Raw genomic sequence first — 27,695 nt, 5'->3', positions numbered from 1 at the left:
CCTGAGAACTGCTTCTCTACATCTCTTTATCATAGTCCCAAATTGCTCTTTGTTTTAGCCACTTAAAGGCACTTAGTTTTAACCCTTTACTGCTTACAGGGTCTGCAATGGTTCAGTGGCTATTATTTCTGTACATTTTACAGCTCCACCTCTTACAGTGGTGTACATTAATTCTCATTTGACTGGTTACAATAAGGTTGCTGCAGAAATCAGATCTGAATCTGAATCTGAAATCCACATTTACTGCAGTGTGAATTCTGTTTGGTTAACCTTTACTTGAAATTTCAAGTTCAATCAGAGAGCAGACTGTTGCATTTGATGTCTAATACTGAGCGATGTCTAGCTCTCTGAACTTGGAGACATGGAAGTGGATTCAGTGTTGTCTACTGATATAACATGTCTGTTTATTTCTGGGCAGTTGAACATTACATACATTAAAATATAAAACCTTGATAGTTATAAGTAAATACTAATACTCATGTTTATTTCTGAAACTGTATGAAACCACCTGTTGCACTGTAGTTACTGAGGTACTGATGCATAAATAGAACCTGTTGAATTGTTGGTTTAATAAATGCATCTTCTTACTCGTCCAGTTTTAAAGTCTTAACCAACAAATTTCAATCTGCAGCTACAGGTGAGTGTAGTGGATTAAAGTGGTACAACATGTCCTTGTAAAATGCAGCGGGGAAGAAATATAAAGTCACATAAACTGAAGTTATTCCAATAAAGTAAAATTGCCACAAAAATACAAAGGTTACTGAAGCAACTGTGTGAAGAAAGGATCAACATGATTCCCCTGCTGGATCATCACACTAGTTTGAACGTGCAATAACCTTTTTCAGCCAGAGGGGGCAGCTTGCTGCATCTCATAATTAAAATGAAGTCAGACAGCAGTCAGAGCAAAGAGTCCCAAAAGTAAAATATAACGGGGATGAGCTGGATTTATATATCTTGGAGACATTTTATAATTGGATATTTGGATGTTGAGTCTAATAAACTTAGAGTGAACTGTCGGCCTTGTTAAAATGTAATGGGATTACTTGGCTTGGCAGTGCTGCAGCTTGCTCAGAGAGAGCGTGAGATCCAGCGAGAAAGCTGCAGACGCTGTGACGATAGCTTGTTTTTTTTATCTGTTAAATGGAAAATCACAGTGACTCGTGTGCTCCTTAACTAGCTTGGCCTGACAAACACATTTACTCTGCAATAACTTCAGAATGGCTATGCTCTATTTATCATATCCACCCATTTACATTGATGGCATTTGTTGCATTCTATCAGTTTTCAGCAGAGACATTTGGTTGCCAAGTGAATTTTACATCTGAAGAGTCTAATTTGAGACTCCAATTACTGGAACTGCTGTTGGCTTAAAAATCCTCTTTGTATTTAAATTTGCTGACATTTAGCTGATACTCATCCAGAGGAATTAATGGTCAGTGAACAATAAGATAAGCTTAAATTCCCGGATCACCAACATTACAAACAAACAAGAGTTAAGCTCTTCTGTCCATGATATCAGTGATATCAAATAAACTGAAGGATGATGTGGGTGGAACAAATGCACAGTGCTTTGTCTGGATCCTGAGGTACAGCACAAAAACAAAGAACAATATAAGTCTTCAAATAACGTGTCTCCAGTTGCAGCTTTGGAGCCAGTTTGCCAAACGGTTCAACATGTATCCACCTGCTAGTGGTGCCAGTTGATTTTGTTATTGGGCAAACTCAGACTAGATGTTTCCAGCTGTTGCCTCTGTTTGTGTTTAGTGAAGCTAAAGTGTCACCACTGAATATGTACAGTTTCTCAAAGGCTGAACAATTCCTTTAAGCTGTCTGCAGCATTATGGCAGTGGTGTCAGACTCCTTTTAGCTCGTGGACCACATGCAGCCCAATTTGATCAAGCAAACCCATTTCACCATAACCAGTTAAAAAATATAACAGAAAATTATAACACCCCTCATTTCTGTATATTTTGTTTCTGAGCCAGACTTTATTGGAATTTTTTTAAGTGGTCTTGAACAATAGTTCTCCAGGCTTGTTTACAAATTCTGCATCTTCATATCCAAGTATCACTGTTATACCTGTTGGTGCAAAATGCAGTAAAAAGCTCCAAAATTATTCTCTTTGTTTCTAGTTGTTACATTCTGTAAGGCCATCCAGTCAGCCAGACAAGAAAAGCTGATTTTTGCCCACAAGCCACATTTTCAACACACTTGCTTAAAGGCAGTGGATCTAAAATAGCTTTTATTTTGATCATATCATAATCAGTTGTATAAATTTAACAGTTTTGTGAAAGAGCTGGAAACGCTCCAGATGACTAACATAATGTCACGTACCATCCTTTAATACATATATGATGTTGTTAAAATTTAGATTTTTCTCATCTTAACTCATCTTGTGTTTGTCGCTTTTCAAATCAAATGTAACTTTCCAGTCAAAGTAGTTCAAATGAAGCTGAACACAAAATGAAATACACACCGTTAGCTCCTGTGACTTCACAGGTCGTTTTGGCTGTGGATTAAACACACACTTAGCTGCCATATACCAGATATGTAATAACCCTCCCCGCTGCTGCAAATTTACATGTGGAGAGTGAAGTAAGCCTGAAAGCTTTTCAGATGGATTTGTCCAAGTGTTTATTTATTCCTAGTTAAATCACTGTGTCTAATTTGCCTGTCAACTGGGTTCCCATCATTGAGGAGCCAGTCAAACTGGTCTTGTTTGCATGAGGGCTCTTCTGTTTATTTTCTCCCAGTTGCTCTTTAATGCTCAGAGTGGCTGCTCTTTCCATGTAATGATGTTGTTTGTTTTGAATATCAGACTCATCTGACCCCATGCCACCTCTAAAGGCACAGAGAAGCAGAGATGTTTGTGGACGCCTTAACATTTTTAGGATTGACAGGGAGACGCAGTTTCTGTAAACGTGCAAATTATTTGCATGTTCATTCTAAAATCCACTCAGCTAAAATGCTGAACATGTCAGTGCAAATATGAGCAAGTAGCTGCTTCAAACGGGGGCTGCATGCCATATGCCAACCTACCAGCAGATGGCACTATGTAACCGTACAATTACAGCACTAAAGTCTCTAACAAATTGATCCGGCTTCTACTTTTTCACTTGGAATTTCTCTGCTGGGATGTTTTGTATGCTGAAAGCACAGTGGCATGTTTAATTGGCGTGTTTGGGAGGGAGTGAGGCTTTCTGTGGCCCCATTCCATCAGCTTAATGGTGTGTTTGCCGTTGCATTCCCTCTCATTTACATGGCCCATGTACCACATCTAATGTATGGCTAATTGTTGTGTTTAGGCAGTAAAAACACTGAACCGTCGCAGTGATGTGCACCTCACAAGCGAATGTTCTGGTTTTGAGCGTCGGCTGCTGTGCTTTGAAAATATTTTGTTACACAACAAGAAATGTTTTGATTATGAGTGCGGTGCAGAAGGGTCACTCGAGGGCTGCATACACACAGCAGTTTGCTGTTTGTTTTCTCTATAAAAGGAACAGACAAATATAACTGCAGCGAGGCAATAATGCCGAGCTTATTGTTCCACTGATTCTATTTGCGCTGAGTTGTACTCAATTTATGATGGACAAGAGATGCAGCAGCCCTGCTTCTTAGTTACACACACAGCGGGCAAAGCAGTGCATGCAGCACTGCTGGAACATAAATATATTTCGGTACTTTGTTTAAAACAGTTTTGTATGGAAATCTCGGAGTACTTGTGCTTTACCTGAGAATGCTGCCTTTTGTATTTTTATATATATTTTATACTAACCGACTATATTTCACACACAAATATTTAACGTTTTTCTTCCAGAGCATTAATTTAGCAGCTACTTTGTTGAAGTGGGTTTAGTTTGAACTAAAAAACAAAACAAAACAGGGCTTCTTTGTCTGAATCTTCAAAACTACATTAAATTCTTGCTTATACAGTGTTTGACAAATTTATTATATCACCTGTCATAAAAACAAGAAAGCGCAAACATTTTAGTAATCAGTCAAAAAGGTATTTAAAACTAAAAATTATATTGTTGGCAAATCAAACAACTGAATTTGTATTTTTATACCCAAATTTGAGCCACACTGGACTTCAGCCCTGACTTGGAAGCCAAATGAATTGAGGATAATATTCAACCAGCTTTTCTGTTCAGGAATGAAAGTAAATGACTGTAATTTGGCATCTTAATCAAAAAAAATAATAATGTGCTTTACTGTTTTACTATTTTGCGCTTTACTACATTAGTGATTGAGCATACTAATCATTACAGAAACATATAAAAATAATTATTTGATAATTACCAGTGCTATTGATTTAGGGCAGCAGTGGCTTAAACCTTACATTGGGTAGTATATGGACTAGTTTTTATATAGTGCTTTTCTACTCTGACTGAGCACTCAAAGCACTCATACAACACGTTTACATTTACCCATTCATACAACACTTCCACATGTATCTAAGCTGAGTGCTTTTATTGTCTAACATTCACACACATTCGTACTCCAACGCTTGTGCTGGAGAGCAACTTGGGGTTCAGTATCTTGCCCAAGGATACTTTGGCATGTGGCCCGGAGCAGCCAGGGATCAAACCGCCAACCTTCCGATTGGTAGGTGACCTGCTCTACCTCCTGAGCTACAGCCACCAAAAATGTACTTATTTTTAGTCATGAGTACTAAAAATAAGTACATTTTTGATTATATTACTTTACCTGCCTCACACTATGTTATAAATACCACCTAAGTAAATGATTTGAACACTTCTTTTACCGCTGCAGTCCCAGAAACTATAATGAGATGATCCAGAGTTTTTGATATACTGAGGTTCCAGAGTCGCGTCCTTTCTGGTTACTCATTATTCTCAAAAGTTTACAGTGGGGTTCATATCTACACTATGCTTCATCAGCCCTAGTATATCTCTAACATCATGCACAGGGGTCAGCACTCCAGCCCAAAAATCAATCTCGGATATTTATGGCTTGACATCTAGCTTCCTATCAGGCCACAATTCCCAGTGTCAGTGAATGCTTTGGAGCAGTGCTTAATGAAACAAATAGCAGGCATGGTGACATTATTAATTCAGACACACTGGCACGTGCTAACACATCTCTGCCTGCTGTTTGGTGTATCGTTATGAGCGGAAAACAGAGATGGACTTTTTCATTGGCATCTTGTTTGATGAATAAAGCATCAGGGTGGCTTGGGACAGAATTGAATGGTTGAATGCAAGATCAGAAATGGTTATCACTCACACTATTACAGTCTGTGGCCCTCTGTCAAACACTAAAGACAGTCGGCTGGTTTTGGAGATTTTCCGCATACGTTGTGAGGAAACTAGTGTCCTTCATGGGATTATTTCCAAAATTCCATATTCACTATGAATAAACTAGCTTTTTCCTTTGAGTGCAAAATATTTCCTTACAGTACATCTCTCTTTCTCTCTGATCATTATCATAAGCTGATTTAGAGCAGAAAAGAGGGCACAAAATCATTGCTTCTTCTCCCTGATGCATTGTGTTTATGGAAAGGCTTCCCAACTGATGAACTGTGAGCCAGTCTGATAACAAAGCTGAGCTAAGGGACCCATCCCCATTAACCACATGCAAACAACATCACATGCAGCGCCAGATTTCCCTCACCGGGCTTATAAATAATGTTTGTACATAAAGGATCAGTATGCTGAACACTGAGCTGATGTGGATGCTGTTTGAGTGTGTGCACGGAACAAGGGCTGAAGAGTCAAAAGCCAACCATATGTGTATATATATGTATTTCATATATATTTCAACCTTGAAACTGAAAAACACCAACAGTAGATGGTGTCAGAGGTGAGCAGGAATGCAAACTATATGAGGAATGGCCTATGTGGGAGCCATTTGCTTGTATAAACCATTTATTGTTGGTGAAAAATGCCTGTACTTGGGTTTCACCCTCGCCTGTTGGTAGCAGTAGGACTGTATTGCCTCACCCATCTATCCGAGTGATAAACTAGGCTGTCACTGGCCAGAGCAGCTTCATACAAGCTCAGTGACTGGACTCATGTGTAACTTGGCCTCTTGAGAAACCCTGACCTGATGTGTCTATTAAGTTGTTTTAAAAATGTGGCACTTAGCTTTTTATTTAACAAAGTGGTAGTTTGTTTCTACGAACAAGCAAAGATCATTCTTTACTAGACAATCACTTCCCTTGGGATATTAGAAAGACCTCTGACTCTAATGGATTCCAACACAGCACCAACACCTTTTAACAGTTACATGTTAAAACATATAATTAACTAGCAAATGACAGGTTAATAGAAAACCGGGCATCATAACTTCATAGCAGAGCAGTTGTTAGATTTCATGATATTGCATTGCTTACCAAAGACTGATAAAAGCCTCATTATGCACACACGCTGAGCCATCATAAAGCCCCTGCCTTTGACAATAAACTGTCCTTTTGTCAGTGATGAAGCCCATAAAACGTTTCATAGATTTACCTACTCTCTGAGGAAATACTCTTGGATCAAAAACTAAAAAGGCTAATTCAACAGTTCTTCTATTTTTTTCTCTCTTTCCCCTCTCCTTTCTGTAAATTACAGACAATCAGCATCCTCACTCAATCAGGGTGTGGTGCTTAACAGAAACATGGGGTCAAATGCAGCACAAATGACCTTAAAATGAACTCATCCTACTAAATGCACCTGATGATGAAAACAAAATAAAAGCGCCTGGGGGGCTAGTCTTATTATCCCAACAAAAGAGAAGGGAACATCTGGAAAACCACAGGAAGCTCTATGGTTAAGTTTGACCAAAGGTCATCAAATATCGCCGACAATGTCAAGAATGTCAGTGACACCTACTGCCAGCATCGATTTTAAGAATATCCAGAGGCAACTTTTAGACAGCAGAATGAAAACAATCTCCCCGGAGGCCTTCGGTGGGTCGTGAGTTGCGTCGTTAATTGATTTTCAGACCAATATTGAAACCAATCAGACGTTTGTTTTCTCATTTCTGCTTTCAGAGCCAATAGCCCAATAGTGCTGCACAGGCTCTTTGGTAATGGCCACCTCATTTGCCCATCTATCTTATTTAAAGCTGAGAAAACACTGTGTTTACAGTTCAGCTTCTGATTTGCTTATGTAAACATAATTTAAGTACACTTTTTAAACTTTGTGTGCACCAACGCGCCCCGGTCAATGTGTTCAGCTGGAACTCGCCTCAACTAAAGATTCATCAAAGTTAAACCCTCCTCGCTACCCTTTATCTGAGCTTTTAACGACACTGTGCTGATGCCATTTTCTGCCTGGATCTATTGATGAATGTGCTGAAAGCTCCAGAAAAGGCTCAAATTAAAAAGACTTTACTTTAGGAATGGTTCACCAAGCTGGAAATCATTAGTCTTAATTATTTTTTCCTTGTCAGGTATTAATACAGTATATTCCATATTTGACCTGAATTATTAGGCCATTTGTAGCAATTTTTATTCTTTAAATAACCTGGTGAGCTGACAACAGTACTGAAGTGCTTTAGCTGAATCAGTGCCAAGCTTTGCAACAATGCAGATACATCAGAGGGAATGAAAAAAAATATTTCAAAATCAACATAAGGAAAAGACTATGCATTATGCATGCACTGGTGTTAAAGAAAATGCAATCTGTAGGCCCTCTGTGGTCAGAAATGACTCTCTATCACTATGTGACACTCAGAAATGATCGTATGGTACAGACTTCAAGTTGCAGAGCTAAATTAGCCACCTAAAAAAGGCAATCCTGAAAACCCACACAGCTGTTTTGAGAACACATACAGCTGTTTTGATGACATGTCCTCCTGAGACTGATCTACCTTACTGTAATGAAAAGTGGCCCATCTGTTGGACAACAACAGAGTTTGAAACAACTTCTTACCCTGCTGCTCCTTTATTGAGACATGCTTTATAAGATTTCAGAAAAAATATGAGCCAGTTATAGACATAAAAAGTTAATTCCATTTATTGGCAATAGATAGATTATATTGAAGAAAAGAATAAATCCAAATGGATAATGGACTTATCACAGATCTCTTGTCCAACCAGTGGATAATGGACCCATTTGGACTGGGTTCAAATGGAGGGTTAGAGGCCTCCAGGAAGATGCGTCATGTCCTGCTACCAAAGACTTTTAACTCCAGAAATTCATTAAAATGTTCTTTTGTGGCTCACATGATTGCATTCATTGAAACAAATGATTTCAAATCCAGGGTAAGTGTTGTCAAAACAAATTAACTGGTGTTCCTAATTAATACTCAAATTCTCATGTGGATAAACGATAAATCCTGAGGACTATAATGAATACATATAACTCATCGGTGGTTTCTCAGGTTTCATTACTGGACAATGAGTGTTTGAAAATAAACAGAAAACGAAATCTTATGTTGACGATTGTCTTTTAACGTGAACAGAGGCCACCGATTAATCGTTGACTCTTTTATTTGTGTGTGTGTGTGTGTGTGTGTGTGTGTATGTGTGTCAATCTTAATTGCTGTTGAGACGTCGGCAGCAGATATATCTATCCTCTGAAGCTTTTCAAGGATTTCCTTGGGGGCTGTGGATGCTTTCCTAACGTAAGGAGCTTCGCAGACCCCTCTCCCTTTGTCCAAAACGGATTAACTGTGTTTTGATAAGCTGTTGTGAATTTCCATCAAGAAATCCGACCAACCCACTGGATTGTCGAGGAGCGGACCGTTTCCCTCCTCCTCCTCCTCACCCTGCCTGCACTATATGTTACATTTCCAGCCCTCTCCTCTCGCTTTTTTACGCAAGCGGACGTCCACGGCACGGCGACACAAGTGCGCACCACAAGCGAAGGAGAGAGAGAGAGAGAGAGAGCTAAGCACGGGCACGGCAGGCGGACGGTGGCAGGGTACCGGAGAGACGACGCGGCGTGGTGTCTGTCTTTGTTGGAAACCGACGATCCGGATGGTGGATTTGTTTATTCCCCGGATTTGGATCGGGGGGCTAGGATAACTTCGCATGGGACAAAACCCGCCTTCTTTCATGTCATCCAGCGATTTGTTTCCCCCGGCGTGTTGACGCCAGTGGAAAAAGAGGGGGAAACGGAGCCGGAGGAGCGCATCTGACAGACGAGCGACAGAAATACACACGCGTTTCCGTGCACCAGCTGTACAGCAGAGACGCTAACACAACGGCTTGTGATTGTGAAACGTGTCTTAAGGAGCTTGTGATGCAGCAACGTGGGTCGGTATGAACGGGGACAAGGAAAAGATGCTGTACCGTTCGCTTGAGGTTGTGCCCTGTAGGGCAACGTGTTATTGACGATTTGCACGGCGTGGAATAATGCATCGAGTTACAACTTTGTTCTGACACACTGCGAGACGTTTAATCATCTCTTTTCAAAGTGCATTTATTTGTTCGCATGGTGTGTGCTGTCCTGTTTGCATTGAATATAGCTTAGTGTTTGAATAAACGCCAGTGCCATTTATTCTTCATCCCGGAAGCCCTGTGCCGTTTATGGTTAACATTTTTAAACCCGCATCCTGCAGTGTCTTGATGTCAGCGGTTGTTTTATATAAATGAAAAGCTCCGAAGTCGTGTTGCCAAGTGATTGGTAGGCTAAATTGTAAATGTAGGCAGGCCTAACCTTCGCTTATGCAGATCAAATCGATAGCGAGATCAACACAGTTCTGACAGGCTGTTTATGCTGCTCTGCAAGTGTCACGGGGGGTGTTTGGAGTCCAGTATATTGAGTTTTTACGCAAGCCTCGGGGCAGCGGAGAAGCTGCTCAGTAGAGTGGAAACTGTCAAAACACTGTCTCAGCTGTAAGGCAACGTCTCAAGAAAACTTTCAATGGTTTTCCGAAAGTTGCCCGGTGTCTCGGCATCGGGCATGGGTCTGCGACTGTCCCAGAAATTCGTGTTTCTGCTCTTTCTCTCGGGTTTGGTAACGCTGTGTTTTGGGGCCCTCTTCTTTTTGCCCGACTCTGTCCGACTAAAACGCATTTTTCTGTCCAAGACGGAGATCCAGCCAGTCACTGTTGGCTCCGGGTCAGAGAACGATGTCAGGGAGCACGTAAAAAGACCCAAAGACCAGGGCATGACCTCGGCCAAAGGAGATGCTGGCACCAGGCTGAAAAGTCAGAGCCGCAAACCCCCCGTTTCTTACGAGGCGACCGAGGAACGACTCGCCGGGGGCAAAGCGCAGGAAGATCTGAATTTCTCCAGGTCAAAAACAGAGTCCGCATCAGAGAAAGCGACCTCCTCTGACCACGGTGCGCACTCGGATACTTTTAGTTACAAGAAGTTCGAAAGGTGCCTGCTCAAACCCCCACTGGGAAGAAACAACGGCAAACCGGACGACCCGCAGACCAACGAGCGCCGGGAGAAAGTCAAAGAGGTAAGGAAATCACCGTGACTTTGTTGGTGGATCATCAAGTTTAATGTTGCTGCAGGGGGTGGATGGCTGACATTTAGTTCCCTCGTATTAGGTATGAGGACAGTATAGGCTGTTGTAATTTGGGAGGTAAACTGAACGGATAAAACAAAACAAAAACAATCAAACAAAAAAACTGTATTTGAGGGGGAATCCAGGACAGATGGGATTCAAGACAACCTGTAATCTATCAGACAGAATAAATAGGCTGCAGGCTATACATGTGTGTTTATGTGGCTTTATCTAGTTCATGGTTCTTTTCAATGAGAGCATTTTCTTAATATCAAAACACAGCAGACTGGCACAGCACAGGGCAGTCTGCCTTTACATGAAAAACAGGCGTTCACTCTTGAAAGAAGTGATTGTATTTGCAGTGTTTAATTTGACTTGTCTGAATTTGTCTCGCAGTACAGGCAATCTCTATAGAAGTAGTGGCGCAGTTGTTTGCTGAGCTGCTGTCAAACAGACAAAATAAACCCTTTTCAGTCACATTATTTGTCTAAATTTACCCAATGCCTTTGCCTATCTCAGCTGAATTCTTGCTGGAGTTTTATTAATAAAGACAGAAAACATTTTCAGGACTAATGATGGACTTAATGATCTCCTCTCTGTACAGAGCAAGACTGGAATAGCAGGAGAGTATAGCATCTTTTTATAATGTTGTGTTGTTGGTAATACAATTATTTAATTTGCCCATGTAACGGTCCTTAAATTAGCTGCAGCACCTCTGCATCTGCCTCACACAATCACCTGCAAATGATAGGAGTGCGTGCAGTGACTCTTTGGCCAGGAGCTCTTCAAGCTGTGTGCCAGTGTTGAGCCCTGTGGGTCCAATAAGGGCTCCAGAGTGGGCGCGTCTGCGGATTCCCACATCTGTACCCACTCGAGGCGAGTGAGGGTGGTGATGAGGAGAAAGAGTAGTAGGGGTGGGAAGGTGGGGTGTAATTGCTGGCCAGCACGTTACGGATGGGTTTCAGCTTTGGTATGTGACACTGATAAGTTCTGTTGTCACTCTCGCTTCCAGCTTGGTGTCACCCTCGCATGCTGCTCACATGCCTTTCATACCCAGAGGTGATGTGCTGCATGATGACTGAGGCGTCAGAGAACGGAGGGTGATTTGCCCGCGTGCACTGAGCTCTCACTGACTCATAGCTCCTCCTTTTTGATGCTCTCTCAAGTGAATGTCAATGTGACTTTGCTCGCCTGGTGTGTTCAGCTGAGCTCTGCAAAATTCACGCCATGCGGTCGTATTCGTCGGAGGAAAAGTTCTTTTCCACCATGCCCTCCTCACACACTTATTGTTGTAGAGTATTAATCATGTTCCCGATAAACTGAGACATTTATTGAAGTGTTGAAGAGCAGACGCACAGATGGACTCACTTGCATTGTATTCCTTCGTGTCTGTGTGCTAGGCCAAATTTATGTTTTTGCGATTTGCTATTGTTGTTGTTGCTGCAGTTTCCATCATCTCAAGCCTGCTGGCAGTGTTGCAAACAGCTTCTTTTTTTTTTTTTTTTTCCTGGAGGCTCATATCCACACTGCCAACACAGGCTGACACATTGCGAACCTGTGCTTTGTCCAGGTTCACCAACGCAAAATCAAAAAGCAACTGGAACAATAAAACTGACATGTTTTTGGTGCTCTCTCTCTCTCTTTTTTTTTTTTTTTTTTAACTTCTGATGTGCATTTCTGTAAAGCTGGATCTGTCATAAAGAATACATTTGTTGCCAGTTGTCTAAACTCACATTGTGATCTACATCCCTGCAAAAGCACACCCTTTTTTCACTGTAATGGAATGCAGAGCGATGGTATCCCCCTCCCAAAACTCCCAAAAAAGACTGGTCCAGCCCACTGAGTTCCTCAATGCCCAACCTGTGAATGGGCATCATTTTTCTCAAATGCCAACAACTAGAAAGCAGACTCCCCACCTTCTTCCACTGTGTGTATGCATCCACTGCCAAGAGAGGGTGAAACAAGGGACAATGGCTGCCTGATCACACATTACAAATGTTTAAAGGGAGCCCACCGCGAGATCAGGACCTCAGGATTTACTGCCAGAGTTCTGTAAACATTCCAGAAACTCCCTGCAAAAACTTCACCCTCCACCAGAAGTCCTCAGCAGGATAAAGATAAGGATTATTTTTCATACAGCCCCCCTGTTTGTAATTCTGTGACTTTATGGCTCGCTGAGTCGTCTGCATGGCTGTACTCTTGCCTCATTGGCTCTGGCATAAGAAGTTGGGTAGCAGAGATCACACCACAAGAATGTGTGCCTGGAGCACCAGGAGGGTTTCCTTTTCTGCATGCACATTTAGTTGCTGATGTCCTTTACATTCAGTAAGGTTAGGACTTGGAGTGCAGTAATAAAATACTGGATGCAGAGCACAGAAGGGGCACAGCCAAACAAACACAACTGCACAGCAAAAAGGATGTCAGGGAGTGATGGGAGCTTTGTAGCTCTGAGGGCTGAGGCGCATTCACAGACTGAAGCCTCCATATCTCTCTCACATGGTCGTCTCAGCGACATAACATACATAAAAAAAGCAAAGTTTGCATTAAGAGGCAAAGCCTGTAAAGCCTATGATGTGCTCGCTCCTCTGTCACCTGAATGTTTAACAGAGATATGGTGCTGCTGTCAAATGAAGCCCTTTGCTTGTGTAAAGTGGAATATAATGTGGCCTCTAACATTAGATGCACGTGAACGGAGGAGACTGAGTTGACAGCTTTGAGTACTGCAGTGAGAGGACAGAGTCAGGGCAGCCTCTTGTGGCAGAGCCTCTTCTAGTGGAGCAATGCAAGTCTTCAAGGCTTCTTTGTTGGTGTGTGTGTGTGTGTGTGTGTGTGTGTGTGTTTGTGTGTGTGTGTGTGTGTGTGTGTGTGTGTGTGTGTGTGTGTGCACTAGTTTGTCAAGAGCTTGGGGATAAATGAGGAGTTTGACAGTTTCAGTTCTGTTGTCACTGTGTTTATTCATCCAGGTCCAAGCCCACCTGCATCACAATAATCAAATGAGGTACATCTGTTTTGTTGTGAAACAAGTCTATTTATTGGTCAGCTGGCTGTGTGTGTGTGTGTGTGTGTGTGTGTGTGTGTGTGTGTGTGTGTGTGTGTGTGTGTGTGTGTGCGTGTGTGTGTGTGTGTGTGTGTGTGTGTGTGTGTGTGCGTACATATAATTCACAATAACAATCAGTATGCTCGAGAAATGGAAACCCCCTTTTTCAACAAAAACAAAGAACTGAGGTTTAAGAAGTAGTTTTTAAAGTATAAAGTGACTAAAATTGTAAGGAAAAAGTACACAGTGGTGATGACACAGTGTGGGTAAACCACCATCAGCTTGTTTGTTCACCTCACTGGCAGACTAACGGCAGCATCATGAACCTCATCTGCTTGCTTCAGCTTCCAGATGAGTAAACGGTTGCAGGGAAAATGGCTTTATTTTCAGCAGAATTTACCAGAAGACATTAAAAATTCCCAAGGTACTGGTAGTTTTTACCTCTCCCAAGAAAAAAAAGGAGGGGGGGGGGGGGGGGGGGGGGGGGGGGGGGGGGGGGGGGCCTCTAAAACTGAACTGAAAGGGTACAAAGCTGAAATCAGCTGGAACACAATACCTGCCCACGGTTTGGACACACTCATCCATTCATATGAGTGAGTGTGTGCCTGCATTAAAATCTGGTATCCAGCTACTCTATGCCATATTTTTAGATATAATGTTATTTTATTTGTTCTCAAGACAATTTTAAGACTCAGTCCTTTAAGACTCAGTCCATTCCTGTGGGAAAAAGAAATTAGACTATTGTTCCAACTGATTCACTGTTACTCACACACACACACACACACACACACACACACACACAGACACACTCATAAAAAACCAACACAAAGCCTCACAAATAGGTGAGCTTGTAGCTGGACCTGAAATCCCCTTATAGCCGTAATGACCGGTGAGCTGGGTGACTGTCTGAATAAAATGCTGCCGTTAAGCTGGCGCCTCCTGGCCGGCTCTGAGCACCGTGACCTCCCTCCGCCCCTCGTTCCCCTGCTGTCTTCTGCTCTGAATCAGGTGTGCCAAACAACCTCCAGTCTGAGCCAGGAAAATGGCTGCCTGCTGAGAGAGAAGAAAGAAACGGAAGACGAACAAAGTCTTAAGAAAAGGCTTACACTCTGCTAGTGTTCCCACAGAGCTGGAACATTTGTGCTTTTCTTCTCCTCTGCGGATGCTGCGCAAATGTCAGCGCCTGGTGTTTGGAATGTGAGCCCATCGTTGTCTTTGGTCTGTTTATGTGGGGAGAGAGCCGCTGGGCCCGCTGGATATTGATATATTGTGCAAGTCAGTGGCAGCTGAGGCAGATATTATAAACCTGCCAATGTTGCTGAGCACTGATGCCGGCCTTCTCCGCCACACAGCAAGTAATTGACCCTTTCATCTAGGTTCTGAAACTTGTGTTTGTGCTAAATTAGAATTTTTATCTCGGGCTACTCTCAGAAATTATTATACCTGGGTAATTCCACACCAATGCCTGGCAAGCAGAGAGATCCATTACTTACCTAATCTCCATAAACAGAATATGCAGAATCTGTAGGCACAGCATAAGATTTTTGGTGCTGGAAGCTTTATTATTTTCATCTGTATTCTGAGTTCAATTGTCTGGACACTTTTTTATTTTAATTAAATTAACCAGCATTGGTAAACAAGTCAGGAAGTCTTGGCCAGGATCTTTGCTGGCTACATTGGAACCTGTGTGAAAAATCAGCCCCAGAGGCCAAATTAACAGACAAGCCAAAAGATTCTGAGGCTGCTGAGTACTTTAAGTACTTTTAGTTCCTGTTTTAAGAATTTTGGGACATTTGTGTTTTTTAATTAGACAGATACTGGTGAAAGACGCAACATTTGTGGGAAGACAGCAGGGGAATGCGATTCAACAATGGCCCATCTGGTTGTGAATCAAACTAGGGAATCTGAATTTGCATTGGGCCTATCTTCTGCCCACTTGTCTATCAAGGCACCTCACATTTTGCCCACTTAAAAGCAGTGAATGTGGTTGTGACTCATTGTCCTTATGGGTTTGTCGTTTCTCAGCTCAATGCTCCCTATAGTGATATATATATAACGTTGCCAGTGACAAAGAAGTAAACTAAGGATATGTTGGTGTGTTAAATTAAATAAGGCAGAGGTCTTGCGGAGTAACCTTGTGTTTACAGAGCTTCATCATGACTTGGAAAAACAGCAAACTCAAATCTATAATGATGAGATAACATTTGCTGAGTGTTTGTAGATGAACATTAAATATTTAAGGTGCAAATAAAATGCAAATAAATACTAGTTGGATGTAACAGACCAACACATATCACTTTATAATACTTTTTATGCAGATTTGACTAAGCAAATACTGAGTTTTGCATAATACCAGTAGATCTTATCCGAGCATGACCTACACCCTAAGGCTCCCTGTATAGTTTTCTCTCAAGTGTTAGAGTTTTAGTTGTGAATGCACAGGCACTTTACACTAAACATTTGAAATGGGTATTGGGTATTTTAATCCTAACATTAGTACTTTTTTTTTTTTTCCTGCCTTTGTATAGCAGGACTGTACATTTTGCTACCCTTGTGCATCGTACACAAGCAAAATGGTTTTCCCTGTTGTTGGGTTTTTGCTCAGTGTTGCTACCAGTGGTTAAATACTCCCCAGGATACCTTTTAATATGATGCTTGTTGTCCAAAGGAGAAAATGGCAGTATCCTATGTGCTGCTATTCTGCATCCACATTAAATGCTGACATGGTGATGACAGGTTTGTCTTTTATTGCCATCATTTTGTTTCTGTAGCCTTGCTGGTCAAATAACCCCCTTGCCTGCAGGGACACAATTTAAAATGATTTTGGACAGTTAGGCATCAGATCCCCAGCTAATGACCTTAAAGGTCAACCCATCTTTGTCTAGGAAATGTGTGCTCTGCAAAGTAAGAGTAAGATGGAGAAATGTCAGGGGGGGAAAAAGCCCATCAGAGCCAGTGGAGTTGCGTATTTTTCTCTGGGTGATAAACGCTGATTAAGCTACACAGTACCAGGTCTTTCCCCAGGCAGACACTGCAGGAAGTAAGTGATCAGGTGAAATGGAGAGAGCAAAAGGAAGGATGTGAGTTAAAAAGGAGGAGATGTTAGCTTACATCCGTTTGCATTCATGGCAGTTTTCTTCTTGGATTCTCTTTGTGGTGAGGGCACTAGCTTCAGGGAAAGTTTCTCTGTTGAGGCATGCTTTTCAAGAGGTGTGTACTTCTGTGTGCGAGGGTTTTTGTGCGTATGTACATATCTCTTGTGCAGGGCATTCATACACAACTCTTTGTAGATGGTTAAGATATGCAGATAAGCTGCTTTGTACAAGTATATTTGTATATTTTTGTGTGTGCTTTTTCATGTCTGTGAGTGTGTGCTGATTTAGATTAGAACAAAAAGTTCCCCTCTCTCTTAAAAGGCTAGAAAGGTCTTCATTTTCATCCAGAATTTTAGAGTGGTGCAGTTTGTGTAGTATTCTTTGCTACATTTTGTGTGTGTGTGTGTGTGTGTGTGTGTGTGTGTGTGTGTGTGTGTGTGTGTGTGTGTGTGTGATAGGGTGGTGTTGTGCACTGTAAAATGTTCCTATTAGACTTTAAGGGTTACGTGGCCTAGTCAACAGTTTGCAGATGTTTTCACTTGACACATAATGAAAATTCAGCCCCCCCTGCCCCCCCAAAAAGTCCTTGATGTTTGTTCCTGTACTTTGGTATTTGCACAACCTTACATTTTATCCACCTGTTGAACAAGGTCCTGCTGTCAACCCACAGGTATTGCATCAGTTGCCCATAAAAGTAGAGCATCGTGACATAAGGTATGGACCACATTTTGCCATACTTTGACTCCGTACTCGCGCTCTTGTCAGCAGTTGTGTGTCTTTCTTTTAAGCAGATTTCCACTTTGCTCAGATTTTGTTACACAGCCCCAAACCTTTTTCAAACTATCACCCCTTCCATTGCTGTGATGTTGCAATAAGTTCCATGGAAGCTCGTTTATCTTGAGTTCACGGTGTTGCTGACATAATGAGGTCATAATGTGTGTGTATCTTAATCCTGGCTTCTGAAGGCCTGTGATTACAGCAGAAATGCACATTTCTTTATTTTTTTTTAAATTTTTTATACTGACTGGATGCCTCTCAAGTTCCATAGTTTTTTCTTTCCAGGGCAGCGGCTTTTTGATGAGGCTAAAACTACCCAGGTTCTACATACAGAAGTTGTATATCATGATCATAGTTCTCCATTCTGCACTTAGGTTTTGGCATCACTTTCATACATAAATAAATCAAGGCTTATAATCATGCTTTAAAATCATTATCTCCACTCTTTGACTGCTCTGGTGGACATTATTAGCTCCATAATAATAACAAAGCATGAGGGAAGCAGCCTTTGTGATTGTTGCTATTTCTGTAAATATATGTGGACGGCCATCTTCTTTTAAAACTCTCCCTTGGGGCAGAAATCTCTTTGTGGTACACATGCTTTCAGCCTTCTTGAGTTTTTGTGTGTGTGTGTGTGTGTGTGTGTGTCCGTGCTACAGATGAAGAAAATTGGAAAGATGAAGGGTCCAGGCCTTGGCCTTGTTTGCTGCAGACTCTGCTTGATGTCCCTTGCTAGGTGCCAAATGAAATTGCCCCCACCACTTCTAATCCCCACGTTCCCTCTTTGGCCTCGCTGCTCAGGCAGATTCAACAAATGGGAAAGAAGGAGTGGGGAAGAGTGGCCTAGATGTAACCAGCAGACTCTGAGCCCCCAGCTGAGTTTCAGCCCCTTGCCTTTATGCCTGCCTAATTGGTCAGAAACAACATGCACGGCTGTGTTCACAGGGTAAAGACATTAGAGTGGGCTCGAGGACCTGGCTTACTCTCGTATGTCGTCTTTATCTTGTCACTCTTTGTCTTCTGTGTACTTGTGATTTTCAGAAAGCACTGCTACTGTGTGTGTGTCTGTTACCTCCTCTCCTTTCCCTTTCATCCTCCCTGCATCTCGGCTATGTGGTGTCCCCAGGCATGTTGACTGCCACGGCTCTGCCAACTATACCCTTCTCTGCATCACCAGAGAGTCAGTGTGGGCTACCCAGCTACTGTCGCTGCAGATTGGCCTGTCTGCGTTGTTGTTATCATGTTGTGACATGGTTTCAGCCTACTTTCAAGATGGCTGAATAATGCTGTCAAGCATTTGACCTACAATTTAGCCGGATCTCCAGAAGACATCGACTTTTGTTGGTGAGGATCGCATTTTCTGCCAGAGTGAGGACAATAGGCTACTGTGGAAGACATACAATTGCATTTTCATGGTCAACACAGTGCTGTCTAGATTTCTTTGGGTTGAAGGGAAAATGTGTCTCCCTAGCGATTTTCTTCTTCATTGGCATCAGTGGGCAAATTGCCATTAATTAGCTGAATGCTTACAAGACCGTTTTAGCCAGAGCTGGGTGTATTTGTTCATTATTATCACAATTAAGCCCCTAATCAAATGACAGCAATGGTGCTCAGTGCTCATTAGGGACCCATATAGATTTCTTTCCTTTCTATCAGGGTTGGATGATAGGCTTGCAAGATAATTGCAATTTTCATTCATGCACAAGTCTGTGGAAAGGCAGTTAAAAAACAAACCGATGTGATAGTCTGCTAATGACTGTTTGTGGGTGTGAGCACTACCAGTCTGTTGATCATTAATTGGATGAGAAGTGTAGGACAAAGGTTTCTTTGGTTTTTTTTTTTTTTGGTTTTTTTTTTAAATCAGATAACTTGCACAGATAGGTGTGGAGAAATGCACTCATGTGCATTTTTAGAATAAATAAAGTCTCTAAAGCTCTTAGATATTTACCTTGACCAAGCCAGTTTAAATTAAATTGTCAATCCTCAGAAATATCACCTAAAATCGTCCTGTTCTGGAAAGCAGCTGCCACAGAGTGAACATTTATGAGCTTTTTAAAATTGCTATTGACAGAAATCGCTTACTTAAAAAGTACAGCTAAAACCCTTCTGTCAAAAAAAAAGATAATGAAAAAACTCATTACATGTAAGCATTGAATAAATATACACTTGGAATATAATCTTTCTAAACATTTAACATCCTGAAAACTCTCTCTCTCTCCCCCCCCCCCCCCCCTTCTCCCTCCCCCCTCCGGTGATGTTGTAACTTAATCTGTTGTCTGCTTGAATTTAAAATCAAAAGCCATTAGTGAGGCATTATCAGAGATTTTTAATGTTGGGATTTTTTTTTTTTTTTTTTTTTTTTTTTACTCCTGGAGAGGGAAAGTCAGAACTTTTGTTTTCTCACTCAGAGAGGGATGGGTGAGGATGCAAAGTGCTTCAACAACAGGAAATGGGTGTAACTCCCTGTCCAGTTTCAGAAGTCAATGTGGTTGACTTTTTTTTTTTTTTTTTTTTGCAGAACTCCAGATGTGTTGTTTCAGTTAATCAACTGTGACAGCTCAAGGATACGGGGCATCGTGCTGAACTGCTGCTGAACTTGTGAAAAACAAATTGGTCGGGGTGTGAAGCTTCTGGAGGGGAGGGGGGGGGGCAGGCATCAACAACAACAACAGCAACACTGTTGTCAAAAAACTAACAAAGTTTCTTTCTATGGGTGTGCCTATAAAACAGCTTCACTGCTCATTGGCATTGATTCTTCAAGTCTCTTTGGTATTTTATTGATCACGGTGGGGGGGGGGGCGCGGGCTAACGTACTGGTTTTGATCTGACACATCGTATGTGATCAGTTAAAATGAGAACTGGTGAGGACTACAAGGGCTCATAGCAGAGATCACACCCAAACAGAAATGTTTCATCATGGGATAAAAATAATCACTTACAGCAACTTTGTATTGATATGGAGCAACCCATTATTCTAAAGGGACCCAAACAGTCTCCACAAATGTGTCTCACAGCATAAGAGAGAGCCTTTCCTTCCACTGTAGATGTCAGAGATTCAGTTTTTTAAATTTTTTGCCCCTCCGTATTTAAGAAAATGAAATGAAATGGTATAATAAGTCTTACTTATCTTATCTTAGTATTACTGTAACATTTAAAGCAATCAGTCTTTAGAGGAAAAAGCTACAGCAAAAAAAATAACTGCTGACCTGTAAATGCACAAATATAAAATAAAGTCAAATAAAATGTCCATTAGTAAATTGTCCCACATATCCATAATCCATTTAAATTAACCACTTAAGCCAGAAGTGCAGTTTTAGCTTTGTAGTCATGCAAAGTAACTCATTTCTTTTATCAACACCCAGGACACTGATATCTCTGAGCAGAGAAGCTGCGCTTTCTGACCCAGTCAAAACGCTGTGCGAGATTGATAAAAATTGCATGGCGTCTGTCCAGCTTGCGAAGCTAACCGGCGCGCTGCCAGACACTCCCAAATGTGAGGCCTCAGAAGATTTGATAGGCCTTTTTTTTTAGATTTTTAAGATAAAATAAATAATTTATACATTTAAAAAAAAATAAAAAATCAAAAAATTATTATTTGCATCTCTGCATAGAATCTGTCAGTAAGCCAACAACTCAGTGCATAGTAGCATAATCTGTGGCTGTTGTGAGGCAAGTCAGTTTTCACCTTAGTCCCTTATACTTGTACTGCAGTGCTTTAGAATCATGCAGATGATCTAATTAGACTTTATGCGCTAACAGTACTGAAACAGTGATCCTTAGTTCATTTGGACCACCGTGAGAGTGGAAACCTGCCGCTAACTAAACCTCCCCCAGAAGATGTGAGCCTGCTCATCCACACTCTCATTATCTCATCTGTTGTGGTCTTCCAGACACACAATGGAATAAAGATGGAAATGGAAATGAACTGCTGTAATGACATCTCTGGGTGACCGAGTTAAAGACTGTCTTCTACCTACAAGGGAAGAAATGCGTTGGAGACTGAGATCATGCCACTTTGAATTTACTCCAATTTAACCCGCATTTTAAAAATGATGGTTCACATGGTAATGACACAGCAGCAATTTTCAGATTTGATAAAATAACCTTAATTATGACAAAGTGCAGTATGTCTAAGCTGCGAAATTTTAATAAAATTCACTTTTTAGATTGGCATAAAAATAAACTGAGTTTTAACAGCAAAATTTGTACTCTGTCAGCCAGGACTCAAGATTGGAAGTGTGCCCAAACCTCATGAGCTGAACACAGGCTTGTGCCTTAGCAACAACTCAGTGTATTTTTATTTGGTCACAAGAAAATCAGAAAGGTCTGGTTTCTTTAACTATCAATTGATATTGGCACCATCCTATGGAGATTAATTAGTATGAGACTTCACAAACCTTCAGATTGGAATGACGATTGTATTTGGTGAGGTAAAATATATATATATATATATATATATATATATATATATATAATATAACTGAATGCACTTGAGGCTTGAGCTCAATACTGTTTTAAAAGTAGCACAAAGCATGTCAGAATATAAATGCAGCTTTTCCCACTAGTGTTAATTATTTGCCATTGGAAAAGTAGCCACAGATATTCCCTTTGTTCAAATAAGCACACTTTTAGTGTTTGGAGTAAATCTTACTTTACTTTCCTCCAATATTTCTTTTTTTTTTTATTTTTTAAAACCTAGTTGCAATGACAAAAGTACACATGTATGGGCAGTACACTCTGACATTACTGTTTGATGTGGTCACCAGTGCAACAAACTTGAAACTATAAATCAAATGTCAGCCAATCTGCTATTCAGTTTAGCATTAAAAATATTATTTTTCTGTATAACAGCCTGTGGCTTAAATCAGTGATGTGACAACATTAATGCCTCCTTGTGTATACGCCCTCTTGCTGCCAAAGAAGTTCACACCAGACAAGGCATGGACTCAGGATGTCTGGGGTTGTCCTGTGGCTTCTGGGTGCTGAAGGTGGCTGTCCTATTCTGTGGGTTGTGGGACGTTGCCTCAGTGGGTCAGGCTTTATGTACATCTTACAGATGTTCAGTCGGAGTGGAATCTGGCGAGGGGCGTTTCGAGACCAAAGTCAAAGCCCAGTAAACGCCTTGGGCTCTTGTACTTCTTGAGCCATTCCTAAGCTGTTTTGTGGTGTGGTTAGGTGCATTGTCTTGCTGGGGTAAGCTGTTGTCTTTGGGGGAGGGGTTGCTTAGTCTGCAGTCATGTTTAAGTGGGTGCTTCCCAGCTGAACGTTGCATTATAATGAATTTAATGCTGATCAGTGTACGTACCAATTTGAACATCTTTTCATGGGATAAGAAACATGAGCAGTGGGATGATCAGGAATGCTAAACAAGAAAACAGTTTTGTCAGATAAGTCACCACCATATGAGTAAATGTGAGCACATGGGTAATGTTGATCATAACCTCAGAAAGGGAAACTTGAGCACACAGATATGGCAAATACAGCAGGCCAACGTTCCAAGCTGTGAACTGTGGTGCATGGAAGTCTTTTAGACTTTCCTCATATATTCCGGATAAGTTGAGTTTTTTCTTTTTAGGTTTAGTTTTCTCCCACTCTGAGATCAGCTTTAAGGAGTCACAGATGTTTCAAGCTATTGTACTATATCTGGAAGTTATTATAACACTTGTCAGTGCACTGCATTCAGCCTGTAGATGAAATGTAAAGCATCTGTGTGCTTGCTTTCTTCCAAAACTCCAGGCTCTCAGCAGAGGACTGAGTCTAATGGAAAAAGTTTTGGGAATGAAAAACAGACCCGTCTCCAGGGGGTACAGAGCACAAAATGCATGCATGTGTGTGAGTGTGTGGGAGGCTTACGGTAACATCGCTATTGTGTTTTCCAAGTAAAATGAGATGGATGCTTGCAATTAATTCTGCAGTGGACATTAGCTGAAGAGCCAAGCCTAGCAGAATCAGCAGCAGGAGGCCGGGACAAGACGGCAGCAATTGTGTGTATGGCTGTGCGTGGGTTTATACTGTGTGTGTGTGTGTGTGTGTGTGTGTGTGTGTGTGTGTGTGTGGTGCTTTAAACACAGTTTGCTGGAGGACCTCTGAGGCCCACTGAGTCTTTATAAGAGGTGACTGTATGCTGACTGGAGTGAATTAAATCTGATCCCAGCATCTGTTCTAGCTTCTGCTTATTCTGAATATTCTTTGAAATAAGCATACATTAAGTATATTATTTTAGTCTACTGAACAATTTGGGCCAAAAAAGGTAGAGAGCTGTTAGATTCTACTACATTTGGGGCAAGCATATACAGTCAGAAAATAGCCCGTCGACCTTCAGAGATGCAAAAAGGTCCTGAAAACATTTCAGCACGCATATAATATGAAATTAATCTCCTGTTTAGTCAGGTTATTCAGGATCTCCCCCCCCCCCCCTTTCTTTTTGAAATAGGGCTTCAAAGGGAGAAGGGAAGAAGAAGAGGAGAAATTCGTGTAGATTCAGTGTAATCTGCTCATTATGGCTACTTCCTTAAATGCTGTTGGTGGAAACAGTCTATCAGTCTGCCTTGAGGCAGCTTTTTTGGCTGCTGCTTTAGTTTTGTCGATATTTGTTGCTTGTTAGGAGTAAAACATGTTATTGCTAATTATATCACCTTAAGCTGTTAGCCATACAACCACCTGAAAATATATATATTTTTTTATTAGTTAAATATTTTATACATTCAGCTGAAAGGTGTTGCAATGTAAGCAGACACCGAGATCACCAGTCAGCAGCCTGCTTGAAACGCAGGTTGTTACAGTTTAACCATCTTGCTGTAATGGAATTGGATGTTTGGAGAGATTTTTGCAGCGGGAGCAAAGTATGCATGAAATCTAGGTTACAGATGGCTATTCAAGGCAATGTGCTCAAGAGGTGTGACAGAAGAAATAGCCTATCCTACAAAAAAAAAAAAGATTCAATTTCCATAGCAACTTAATTAAAAAAGCATACTGCATGTTGGGGGGGGGGGGGGGGGGGGGGGGGTACACCGCTCTGAGTGACACGAGGGTCCAATTAATAATATTTTTGTTATCTACATTATAATTTGACACTTGACAAAAGCGTTTTAATCACTGCTGTAAATTAAAGCTTCATATCTTATTGTGACCTATAATGTAATAATCATATTACCTTGATGTGTAATTGAAAATGGGGAGAAGGCGAATAGCTATTACTTAATTAGTTTAATTTTAATTAGTTAAAATAAATATCAGCAGAAGAAATTGCCATTTCTGAATTTTTCTGTCGTAGTGCTGCGGCTGCTGGTGTATTCAAAAATGTGCTTTAATTTGACATTTTGACCCCAATGTTCAGCAATGGGCATCTAATGAGTAACACTGAGGTGAAAACCATTGGACTTGGAAAGTTAGATTTATATGATTATTATGAATTTGTGCAGCATGAGAAGAGCAACTTGCAGAATGCCAAATCGTTTGTGTTTTGGGTTCCTTTCAGCAGCTGGCCAAGATTTGGTTACTTGTGTTCTTACTATGAAACAGAGCCTATAACAGCAGTGCAGTTCCACTTGTAGGGGACTGTTGGCCGAGGGCGAACAGACGCGTTTTTGCAGGGAAGTTGACACATGGGGGAATGTGCAATGCTAACAGAGCTAAAGGAGCTAACAGAGCAGAAAAGCCCAAACTTAAACAAAGGGCTCATGTTTGGCACAGGCTGCCACAGGCAGACCAGGCTGACAGTGGTGGAGTTGTCACAGTGACAAAAAGCACTACTCATATTAATTGCCCCCCCCCCCCCCCCCCCCCCCCCCCCCCCATGGCATACCAGTCTGGCACCTGTAATCCATCCACACATATTAAAGGATTGGTGTTGCTTTCCAGCCTTGCATCTAGAGGTGATGACTGAATTTTATGTAAACCCAGTATGAACCCAAACCCAAAATCACATGCTGATTAATCTGAGTCATTTTGTTTTGAAATCAATCATTTGATAAATAAAAGCTCAAATAATGAATTCAGCACACACTCACGGCCACTTTATTAGGTATGTTCTATTGCTTGTTAATGCAAATTTCCTTATCAGCCACATGGCAGCTACACAATGCATTTAGGCAGACATGGCTGAGACGACCTGCTGAAGTTCAAACTGAGCGTCTGAATGGGGAAGAACGGTGACTTAAATTACTTTGAGCTGCTGGTGCTGTAATGCTGTGGGGGATATTTTCTTGTTTTTTGTACCAGCTCAGCATCATTTAAATGCCAAAGCCTGAATATTGTTACTGACCACATCCATCCCTTTATGATTACAGTGTACCCATCTTCTGATGGCTTCTTCCAGCAGGATAACATGCCATGTCACAAATCTCACTTCATCTCAGATTGATTTCTTGAACATGACAGTGAGTACTCAAATGCCCTCCGATGTCTCCAGATCTCAATCCAACAGAGCACCTTTGGGATGTGGTGAGATGGGAGATTTACATTGTGGATGTGCAGCTGACAAATCTGCAGCATCTGTGTGATGCTACCATGTCGATATGGCCCAAAATCTCTGATGAATGTTTTCAGCATCTTGTTGAATGTGTGCCCTGAAGAATTAAGACAGTTCGGAAGGCAAAAGGGGGTCCAACCTGGTACTAGTACTAGCAAGGTACCTAATAAAGTGTCCCCTGAGTGCATGAGCAAATAATCCCTGTGAGCTAGTGAGTGTTTCTGAAGTGTGTTTTTGCTTCAAATGTGCCCATAAGAAATCATTGTTTTTGATGAGCCGTGCCCTATGTCTTACATCTAGTGTTAATGCATTTGTGCAGTCTGTCACTTCCAGCCACTTGGGACTAGTCCATTTTTGGAGGTTATCTTGGGGGACTCACACTTGGCGCTTCATCTGCCCCTCCCTGTTTGCTGCACTCATTTCTTCTGTGCTCGCATTAATAATTTATGGCAAGTGTGAACTAAAGGGAGTCTCAGCTTTCTAGTCGTAAGGCTCCTTTTCCATTTCCTCCTCCGGCCCTTTGGTTCTGTTGCACTTCTGCTTGCACACAATTTGAAGTGAATTTCACGTCACTTTCTCTTTGTCTCTCTCTTCCATACTCTCTCCATCCGTCTTTCTAAATTTCACTCTGTTGCTTGTTGCGCAATCTGCCATGTTCTAGTGGAAAAATTGTACTGTTGTGTTTCTGCGCCTGTCGAGTGAGTTTCTTTCACGTCTGTCCGACTGCCATCATCCTGCCCCGTGAAACAGATGGATCTTCTGGCAAACAGTACTCATGTTAGAATACTTTACTGACACTGCAGGTTAGAAGGCATGCTGATTATGACAGTGATTCATACTGTGATTATACAGTGCCCATCAGAAATGTGTAACACAGTGGGATAGTGGTAGGGCAGATCTGTTTCTGTGAAAGGAAAGGCTTGCCCCTCAGTTGTGTGTTGCAGCAAGCTCAGGCATGATGAAGTTATTTAATTACTTGCCATGATTTAGTCTGTGAATGCAGTGATATGAATGCAATTTGGGTGGAGCTTGTCACTCCTGCCTACCTATCTAATCCAGGGACGCAGAAAACAGAGGCTTGGAAGACTTGTGGACATCAGTTGATATTCACACAAGGTTATTACACATGGTCATCAAATTAAATTATCTATGGAAGCCAAACTCCTAAATGAAGTTCTGAGTAATACTGGAGCCTGAGGTCAGAGGCTTTTTAGCCCATCCAATGGAGCAGCTGATGGTGTTATTGATGTTGCACTTGGAGTAGAGCCAGCAGAGCATAAAAAAACAGGGCAAAATAAAATGAACTTTAGGGTGAAAAAACTTTACATATTTCTGACCCTGAGCAGTCATACGACTCCAAATGAGCTGCCTCAAGGGACATTAACATTTACAGTACATCCCAGAACAACGACAACAATAAAAAATATACGGACATACACAAACATAAAGGAAAAATCAATAAAAGAAAAACACAAACATGCATTTGAATGCATCATCATCATTGTACTTGTTGCTCCTTGCAGCATTTTTGTCTCTCAGCTCTCAGCCCAGAACAGGGAGCAGGATCTATACAGTAACATCCTCAACCCCGGGCTCATAAACTTAACCTCCGACTCTTATCCTGTTCCAACACGTAGGATGCTGCATAACGACCCAGATAGGGGAAGCTGGCTGCTGATTAATAACCGCTTTGCCTCCCACGCTACTGGACACTGAAATATAAACTGAACAATACTGGATGAAAGCCAAGCAGAAGCCCACACTGAGGAGTTGTTGTTGCCATGAACCTTTAAAGTCTTTATCCTTAAACAAAAATCCTGCACACTTAAGTGCAGAAGCTATATAGACATGTCGCCTTGACTGAGTCGTACCACTGTGTCCATGTGATTGTAACATGTAATTAA

The 27,695-nt window shown here is 41.5% G+C and overlaps 1 protein-coding gene across 3 annotated transcripts in view; it reads left to right on the top strand.

Annotated features, from left to right (window-relative positions):
* Positions 1 to 8,751: 8,751 nt before the first annotated feature.
* The window catches only part of LOC115794462 (mannosyl-oligosaccharide 1,2-alpha-mannosidase IA), a 196,257-nt gene continuing 177,313 nt past the window's right edge, over positions 8,752 to 27,695 (top strand). For 2 of the 3 annotated variants that reach the window (XR_004021173.1, XM_030749989.1), the window contains exon 1: positions 8,752 to 10,364. Coding sequence is in view for 2 of the 3 variants with exons in the window: in XM_030749989.1 (XP_030605849.1) it covers positions 9,819 to 10,364 (546 nt within the window). In the remaining variant the exon portion in view is untranslated. The remainder of the gene's footprint in view (positions 10,365 to 27,695) is intronic. The other variant, XM_030749990.1, reaches the window with a different exon arrangement.

This window comes from Archocentrus centrarchus, chromosome 16 (genome assembly GCF_007364275.1).
Source record: "Archocentrus centrarchus isolate MPI-CPG fArcCen1 chromosome 16, fArcCen1, whole genome shotgun sequence".
NCBI classification, from domain to species: Eukaryota; Metazoa; Chordata; class Actinopteri; order Cichliformes; family Cichlidae; genus Archocentrus; species Archocentrus centrarchus.
The sequence above is the reverse complement of the archived record's forward strand: the minus strand, read 5'-3'. Positions and strand labels throughout refer to the sequence as shown.